Below are 9794 nucleotides of genomic sequence, written 5' to 3' on the forward strand. Positions count from 1 at the left end.
TTTGGTTCGCCAATACTTTACACCACGCCCAAAAGCACTCCAATTCCTTACATTTCAAGATCTTTTACAGCATCCCCTTACGTTATCAATCATAAAAGAAGGGGGCCTCCTCCTGTGATTGTGGAGAAAGTCGAAGTCAACGATGCCCCCTGCCAGAATGGATTTCTGTTGGGTGACAGAGATCGAGATTGTCGAGATTGTGATACTCAAAAGGGGATTACTGAAAATAAGATCATAAGTGATGAAATAGGGATCAATAATGAAGAAATTAAAGAAACCCAACAAGAAAATAAGGAAATTGGGGCTAAGAGCTATAACGAAAAAAATATAAACAATATAGAAAACAGGGAAAAAAAATATCTTAGTGTAAGGGAAGACAGTGCGGTAGCAGAAAAATCTAAAAGTGTCTTGATACAGGACAAGGGTGTAAATCAAGAACTTAATGTAGAAATCAGAACAATTGGGATTTTGGGGGCCGAGGAGGTGTTAAACAAGCAAAAATATAAAAAAAATAAGGTCAATGGTGATAAAATTAGGGCAGATGAAGAAACAAGGATAAGGGAAGGAAATGGGTTTAAAGAAAGGGATAATGAAAATGAGGTCAATGGCAATGAAAATATGGCGGAGGAAGAAATCAGAATAAGAGAAGAAAATGGTGTAACAGAGAAAAGTATTGTAAAAGAGGAAATGGGTGTTAGTCAAGAATTTGGTGTAGAAATAAGGAAAATTGATACTGAAGGATTCGAGGGGTTGTTGAAGGGCATTAAAGTGAAATGCGATCTTGCCGATACAGAGTTAGAATCACCTGCTGAAGGCAGACTGAAATTGGATTCTAATTTGCGGGATTTCTCACCAGAGGGAATGATGGATGGGTCTGTTGTATCTAATGATCAGGATAATGTGGCAACGGCATTGAACATGAGGAAGTTTCCTTTTTCAGGGTTGAATAAGGTTAAGACCATCAATGGGCAGACTGAATTCTGTTGTGTGCCGGAAAATGAAATCTGTTTGAAGAGCAGTGGCGATGAAGTATTCAGATCTTCAGGTGACTTAGACTATACTCCAAGGACAAATCGAAGTGATTTCTTTGATGCAGAGGATGGTGAGAATCTGTACCAATTAATGCCAATACATTAAGCTTTTCATATTTCTGCATTTGATTCATAGAAAATGTTTTTTGAAATGACTGTCTTTTTCTTCATTAATTATAGTATTGCATACGATTTATCCAAAGTAGGGTAGGGTTCAATGAGTCCAACCCAAAATATTATTTCATACAAAAATGGACACTCAGAAAACATTTATATCAACCATGCTTACTTTTTAGTTTTTAAACATTTATGTAGTAAGATTTATTTATCTTTGCATTATTTATTGACTTCAAAGTGGTTGCTGTCAATCATTTAAAAATTGAAATCAGATTACTAGTAGTGAAAGGCCTAATAGTTGTTAGTATTGTAAATTTTGTAAAACTGTTAAGAGCTAGCTTGCAGCAGGACTGTTTTCTCGTTGTTATGAGTTTGAACTGCAAAGATTGAAAGGCCTAACAGTTGGTACTATGGTTCTGTTTTCTCTCTGTTATATGCTTTCCTTCTTTCTTCTTGCTTTTGGAATATTTTGATGGAACAATTGCAGGATGTGTAGTCTGTTACAGTGACAATTTGGTTAACATTCCGATGCAAGTATATATTTCTTGTTTTTCCCAATTTTAGCAATGAATTTATTATTCAGCTTTAAAACTATTAGATGCTGTTCTTTTGGCATAAAATCATAAATTGATTGACATGAAGTTTTATAGCAGCTAACCTTTACAAAATTATCATTGTAAGCTGTAACAGACTACAGGTCCTATGATTTGTAGCATATTTCCTTATCATCTACTATAATTGAGATCTAGCATTAATATAAGCAATTCTATCAACATTTTCAGTTTATAATTAAATTATTAGAATATCTAACATATAGCAAAGTAAGATTCTTTAATATTTTGCATTTTTATCTAGCCATCCACAATTCATTCTTCTCTTGAAAAAGGGCAACATAGCAGGCCTATAATTATATATAACAAAAAGGTCAATCAAATCAATAGGGTATCCATCTAGAAAAAGTATCATATCTGTCTTCTAAATGCTAATAACTTCCAAACAGCTTTTTGTTGTTGTCTTGCTAAGCTGCTTTGTTCTGCTTCAGATCTCCCCCCTGAAGATGATCTGGGGCCATCCTCACGGAGCTACAACTCAAGGACACATGCTGAACTTGATATCCTAAGATCAAAAATTTCTATGGAGATAGGACGGCGCATAAGGGTGGAAGAAGCTTTATCACTTTTGCAGAACCTTTGGCAAGAAATTATAGAGAAATTTACATTGAGTGGGGTGTCATTATCATCAATAGAAATTGATGGAAATAGAATGGCTAGCTTTGTTGACGATGTCTGTGGTCAGTTAACCATTGCAAGGACAGTGGCAAATGCTGTTGGAAGGGCATCAATAAGAGCAGAAACAGAACATGAGATGAAGGTTCAGATTGATAATAAAAATACTGAGATTTCAAGGTTACGTGATAAATTCCAGTACTATGAGTTGGTCAATCGCGAAATGTCTCAACGGAATCAAGAAGCCATAGGTAAGATAAACATCCATTATGCATTCTGCTTGTATTGTGCTTTTAGATAATTCTTGTCATGTCTTTCTATATTTATCGTGAATGGAATGGAAGTGTTAAACTTTATTGATACATCAATTCCATGAATGCACAAATTTGAAATATCTCAACAGAATCAAGAATCCATAGGTGAGATCAACATCCTATAAGTCTTCGGCTTGTGTTGTGCTTTTAGACTATTGGTTTTCATGTCTTTCACTATGTGTTCTAATGCAAACTTTATTGATACGTCTATTCCATGAACACATTGTGCAAATCAATCCATTGAGTTCTTTATGAAATATATTAGTCTATCTGCCCTGCCGCAAATTCTCTAATTAGCGTGGCTGCATAGAAATTATGTGTGCTGTATAATGAATTGGTCAATAATGAAATGTCTCCATACAAGCAAAAGGCCATAGGTAAGATCAACATTTTATATGCATTCTGCTTCCGTTTTGCTCTTAGATAGTTGCCGCTCTTTATGTATGTGTGATGAATGGCATTGAAGCGTTGAGCTTTATGAATACACCTGGTTTAATCGTTCTTAATGCATCATTTGTCTCTCTAAATTAAGTATACAAATGGAAAGTAGGAAACATGAAAGCATATTATTTTGTCTGCCATATATTCTCTCAGTAATGTCAGCGCATACAAATGTAGCCTTTCTTCCCTTTTTCACCTCATCTGTAGTAAAAGAAATGCTGGGATCCTACAGTTTTCCACGTGACTATTGTCAATGGGCCCATTTTCTGTTTCTTTTGCAAACTGTATCAACATAACACTAATCAAATGAGTCATTTATTCAGCTGGTTTAATTGATTCAAATTTTTTATGAATTTTTCTACTTCTTTTATAGAACTTGCAAGGAGACGCCGACGAAGACTGAAGAAAAGACAACAGTGGCTCTGGAGTTCCTTTGCCATATCAATTGCCATTGGTGCAACAGCTGTGTCATTACGGCATAAATTTATACACACTGAGTTCAAATGAAAGATCGGATGCCTTCATAGTGCAGAAGATCTAACTTTTCATGAAATGACATTTGATAGTGTATATTTATAATTTTTATTTGGTAGGAAGGGAGTTGGCCCGTTGGGTTAGTTCCATTTTTGATACCTTGCCTACCAATGCTCCATGGCACGGTGACAATATAACAACAAAATTAAGCAATACCGATGAGTTCCCTTTTTCCTGGGTCTGGTTATCTAATTTGAAAATGTAGAGAATATCTCATTCCAGTTTTTCTTGGTCTCTGAAGATTGAAGTTATTACAATCAGCATATCAGTTGTTTGTAGAAATTGATGAAAGCGAATATGTTAGAAAGCAAATTTTGTTGGGAATGTGGATCTGGCATTGGTTTTTTTTAATATATGGTTGCCTTTTAAGAATTGGTCTCAAACCATTGAGGCATTCTACACCTGGATTAAGTGTGGCATGCTACAATGGTGCATATCTTGCCCCGGATTTAGTTGCAGCATAATACTCTGATGGCATGTCTTCCAGAGATTGGAAACTGAGGGTCAATAATTTATCATACATAACCCAGTTTACCACATCTGGAATTATTTTGTCTTTTATTAGGTCTTCGACATGGTTGTTATCAATGGAAGTTGCCTGCACAAGTCTTCTCGTCAGAGACTGCTAACTTTCTGGAGAGATTAAAATCGTTTTAACATGTGTAAACCAAATAAAGAGAAGCAAATAGACATGGAAGCTCAAGACTAGGTTGATTCCTAACAACTGAAACAAAACAGAGTTAAGAATACATCACGCAATGGTCATTTTACTTCTAAATGTAAACTCACAACAAAATGGCCAAACTGGAATCCCACCATTTTGAGAAAAATCATAAACTGTGAGATGGCAGGAATATGTTCAAAATTTATGGAAGTTTGAGCAATTGATTGCGAATAACAGACCATTTAGGGCCTTAGGCATGCTATATATTCTGGAAATACCCTTTTTGTTTCATTTTTTAGCAATTGATTCTGAATGACAGACCACTTAGGGCCTTAGGCATGCTATATATTCTGGAAATACCTTTTTTTGTTCAATTTGTTCATGGTATGCACATATTTACAGTTTGTTTTGCATAGAAATATAGTAGCAATTAAGTAGCGCTGATCATGCAAAAGATTCGTCCCATTAAATATCCATGTGTTCACATTATTTAGTTTGTCACCGAAGTATGTTCTATGTAGAAACAAAGAGTTTAGATTTGCATGTGAGCCCACCAAGGCAGGATACCTCTGATGTCATATTTCTGGAAATACCTTTTTTTGTTTATTTTGTTCATGGTATGCACATATTTACAGTTTGTTTTGCATAGAAATATAGTAGCAATTGAGTAGCGCTGATCATGCAAAAGATTCGTCCCATTAAATATCCATGTGTTCACATTATTTAGTTTGTCACCGAAGTATGTTCTATGTAGAAACAAAGAGTTTAGATTTGCATGTGAGCCCACCAAGGCAGGATACCTCTGATGTCATATTTCTGTAAAACCATATGGTTTGCTATTTTCATTTTATTGGTTTGTAGGTTTTCCCTCTCTATGTTAATTTGGGCTCTTACTCCAGATCATGCATCCAAGTCCATTGGTCTAAATTGTTCATTTGCAGATGTTAATATAAAATCATTTTGTATCTCTGAAATGTTTGCAACAATTAGTTGAGACAGTGATTGTGTACAATCTATACTAATGTAGTCAGGAAAATTTGTAGCTCACTATTGCTAATTATATGGGATGCAAATTTGTTCTATCTATGTTGCATGTGGGTACGGTTTTCTGAAGATACTGATCAAAATTTTGTCATTATTGTGTAGTCTGTAGACAACTTATTCTGTAGATGTTGCTTGGTGTTGGTTAGTAAGACTGTAAGACAATGCACATGGCTAATTTTTTAAAGTAAAGCATGTGAGTCTTTACAGCAACTGTTCACAAAATACATCATACTCAAGTGATAAGAAAAAATTATGTCTAGTATTATAATAATTAATAATTTATAATTACTAGCAATAATAATTAAATTTATAAGTGATGGCTAGCGAGCAAACAAGAGAAATAAAACTGACGCTTAAAAGACAGCAAAGAAAGAAAACTAGCCGCTTTATCCCCTAGAGATTAGGCAAATCGCCCTTGGCTTAGCAGGAAATTCAGTCGCGATGCTTGTCAGTTCTTTGATTCTGAGCCTTGAGGGAGGAGCCCATTCAAACAAAAAGCTAGAGCCCGTAGAAATTTTTTCCCTTAATGGGATAGAAGCAGAGAACAAGAAGCCACGTGAATATAGTGATGGGGGATTTTGCCAAGCACAAAAGCTCACATTTTCCAGTGCATGATTGGCGAGGAAATCAATATTCAAATTCATTTTTTTAAAGAATGGCAACAGCCTCAATTTTGAAAAGACAGTCACTGTCGAAGAGCCTCCTCTCGACAATCTAATGGAAGGCAGTGGAAAGAGTAAAGTAATTAGGATCCGTCCTATAGAGATCAAAAGCTTGGGGAAAGCATGGATTGAATGTCTCCTTGGTTGCCCTAATTGGACAATTTAGTAGCAATCGGCTAGCATAGGGAAAAAGTGGAGGAATTGATAAAAGAAAGACGGGGAAACTACTTGTTTGTGAAATTCTTAGCAAAATGATTCCTTGTGATGGAATTCCCTAGGGAAGAAATCAAAGAGAACACAATGCAATTTGGCCCTTGGATGCTGGATGGTTCTGGTCTCTTCCTCAAAAGATGGCCCTGATATTGACCCAATCAATTTTTGTATTTTGGAATCCCTTGATTGGGCTAGGTTGTACAACCTTCCCAAGGAATATTGGTATTTTTTGAAATTTTTTGGAACAACTTAGGAATAGACTTTGCAAATTCCAAACCCTAGAAGAATCAATTCAAAATGGGGAATTAAGAATGTATGCCAAAATTTGTATTACAAAAAATTGTCTAGGCCCCCTCCCACCACTTTGCTTGAATCAACATTTGGAGATTGGAAGTACGCTATCAAAAATAGGTTAAACCATACATTCTAGAGATTTTGTAAATCAATTCCCACTACTAAACTATAAGCATAAGCCCCTAAGAAATATTGAAATTTGAAATTTGAAAGTGAAAGTTGAGAATCATAGTTGCAGTAGGATTATTGGATCGAACAGAGATTGGGAACAAAGCTCCAATTGAAGTGTCGGAACCCAAAGAGACTAGGCTTAAGGAATCACTCTTGAAAACCCATGTCTCAAATCATCCTATCCAAGAACCTTAGGATCATTGTAAACATCAATGAAGATAATTATTTAACAAGGATCAAATTGTTGAAATTAATCTCATAATAGACAATCTAGAAGATATAAAATCTAGTAATGTATATATATGAGAAGGAAACCGTATTGATTTGGAGAAGCCAAATAAATTGGTCTTGATGAACACTAGAACCATCTCCCAACATAAAACATGCACAGCTAAAATCAATTAAGGCTACAAAACAAGGAAAGGTAGGAAGACTATAGGATCAACTATAGAAGAAATTTAGTCATCCTTGTAATCCACATTAAGTTTTCTCAAGCCAAAAACAAAGCAGGGTGAAAGTGTCTCCCTTGTAGGTATTGGAGATCTTGGCTTGGATTGTAAGGGGCATTTATCAAGCACCTAACATAAGACAATTATGTTTTGGACGTACAAAGATTTAACATAATTATCCTTAAAGAAACCAAGCTCAACATTATGGAAGTAGACAAACAAACAAAACATTGGACAAATGGAAGGGTACCTTTTTCAATACAAAGTGAGCATTAAGAGGCCTTATTACTCTCTAGTATGAGAGCCCTATTGAGATTGACATCCTTAATTAGGTCACTAATTGGCAACTTTGTTGGGCAAAAAGTGTACACACTTATATTCAATCATTTCTTTATAATATACATGGTCCAAATAACCCAACACAAAACAGGCATTTTTGGAAAACAATTTCATTTATTATTGAATTGATTAGAAATGAACTTTTCATAGTTTGAGAAGACTTCAATGTTTTCCTGAGTTCTATTGACAAGTAAGGTGGGATAAGAAGGATTTCTCAACCATAGACAAACATCACCTCCTTTGTTCAACATAATTCAACATAGATCTCTTGTTAGAAAAGACTTTCACTTGGAACTATAGAAGATCTAATTTTAACAATATCTTTGGAAGAATAGATAGGTTTTTAATATCTCTAAAACGGTTTGAGTTGGGCTTTTCAACAAAGTGTGAAATCGCCCTTAGTTTGGGATAGAATCATTTCCGCTAACTGAAGATTTTGGTGTTACATCCTCAATTCTGTAGTGTGCATTGGGATATGAGTAGTGAGCTTGTGGCTATCTTAACTCTTGACTAAGTTTTATGATCATTATTATAGTGATATTTAGTTACTTAGGTTATTCTAGATATTGTATTTAGGTATTTAAGTCAACTTGAGTGGCTACAAGTCATAAGTAAGGTGTATATAAGAACTAATGGCTGATTATTATCATCATATTTCAAATTGTATTATCTTGGAGTTATTTGGAAAACCACCCCCTTGAAGCAACTTGTTATTCTTATTTATTATCAAGTATTTGCAACATATTTCATTTCTTTTGTAAAAGTTATTTCATTGCAAGTTATTTTAGTGCACAACATAAGCAATGTGAAGGCAAGAAACACAACCATTTTTTATTTATTTAGGAAACCATTAAAGGAAGTGCATATCTATCTCATTTTAGCAATTTTTTTCTTGATTATTAAAGTTTTTCAAGGCCATATTAAAGACACTACATTATAGATTTAAGGTCATTTGGAACATAATTAATATAGTTCTTGTAGAATTAAGTTTTCCACAAAATTCATTTTGAGGGGTACAAATAAGTGATTTTTTCTTATATTTTGGAGGGTTGAACAAGGGTATATTTATCCACTCATAATCCTAATTTAGAGCAGTATCTAGTTAATTAGTATAACATTAAAGTTTCTACCAATTTTTTTCTCAAGACTATGGATCAACAAAATTCTTGGAGATTTTTTTTGAAAGATTAGCTCTAGGCTCAAGTAAGTTATGGCAAATCATTTGAATTTATATCATGTGATTTATTGCAAAATTATTACAATAAATTATGAGACAACGATAATTTTGTCATACATAAAAAATCTCCAAGCAATAATTATGTGGATGTTAAGAATGAATCTTCATATGAATTTGTTTGGATTATTACAAAGGATAATATAACATTATTAATTGTGCAAGTAATTATAGAAATATGAGTGTTTAGGAGTTTTGTCAATTGAAACAAAGGAGGAGCTGTAAAAATAAAAGAATGGGGAAGCAAGTAGTTGTGAGACTGTTGCTACTCCACCTTTGCCAATTTAGTCTTATGTTACACTACATTTCTACTGACATCTGGTCTAACAATCCTTCTAGATATTCATGAAGAATGAGCTTAATTGCAGTATTTCATGAAGACTTGTATCACCCCATCCAAATAGGCAGTATTGACAGAACTAATATCACCCCTCTTCATAATGGCATATATGGTGTTGTACCTGTGCCCATGTTTATTGTAATGATCAACACCATCAATTTGGGAGAATCATCGAAAACTAGCTCTAATGTTTTTGTGCCTTGGTGGAGTGGCTAGAATCTAGATCTAGTGATACGGCGCAAGCAACCATAGGACTATCATGAACCTCGTCCTCCAAAAAGGTTGAGATATTAATTTGGGTGGGTTGTAGCTATTCTAGCTCCAAAACAACATGCCTCCATATGATGCCGAAGGCATACCATTCAAGTACGGCAGGTCCATGAGAGCGACGTTCCTGGGACCCACAGATGACATGGAGGAATTCGCGGTTGCGATGATGTGGATGATGTTGTCGTTTTGAGTTTGACGGAAAAGCTTGCTCGCAGTTAACATTTTCCCGACCGTTGTCACCGCGATGTGACGGTTACATCGGGCGAGGCAGTTAACATACCGTCGGGCAAGCGTTTTACATTTTCGGTGACCGCCACTTTCGATTTTGCCACGCGACAATTTTTTTGGCTAACCCGCTTTATTGCGTCCACGAGTCAACTAACATCGGGCGGCGGCAACGTGTTATGGGCACAATTTTCAATTCATTTTTTAAAAAATTTTGAATGAAAAC

At 35.0% G+C, this 9794-nt stretch overlaps 1 protein-coding gene across 1 annotated transcript in view; it reads left to right on the plus strand.

Annotated features, from left to right (window-relative positions):
* Window positions 1–3987, plus strand: part of LOC131048763 (uncharacterized) — a 4378-nt gene extending 391 nt beyond the window's left edge. Inside the window, exons 1-3 of the mRNA XM_057982831.2 lie at window positions 1–1102; window positions 2191–2625; window positions 3503–3987. The exon at window positions 1–1102 is cut by the window's left edge and continues 391 nt beyond it. Of these exons, the coding sequence (XP_057838814.2) occupies window positions 1–1102; window positions 2191–2625; window positions 3503–3636 (1671 nt within the window). The 3' untranslated portion in view covers window positions 3637–3987. The remainder of the gene's footprint in view (window positions 1103–2190; window positions 2626–3502) is intronic.
* The last annotated feature ends 5807 nt before the right edge of the window (window positions 3988–9794 follow it).

This window comes from Cryptomeria japonica, chromosome 3, assembly GCF_030272615.1.
Source record: "Cryptomeria japonica chromosome 3, Sugi_1.0, whole genome shotgun sequence".
Lineage (NCBI taxonomy): Eukaryota > Viridiplantae > Streptophyta > Pinopsida > Cupressales > Cupressaceae > Cryptomeria > Cryptomeria japonica.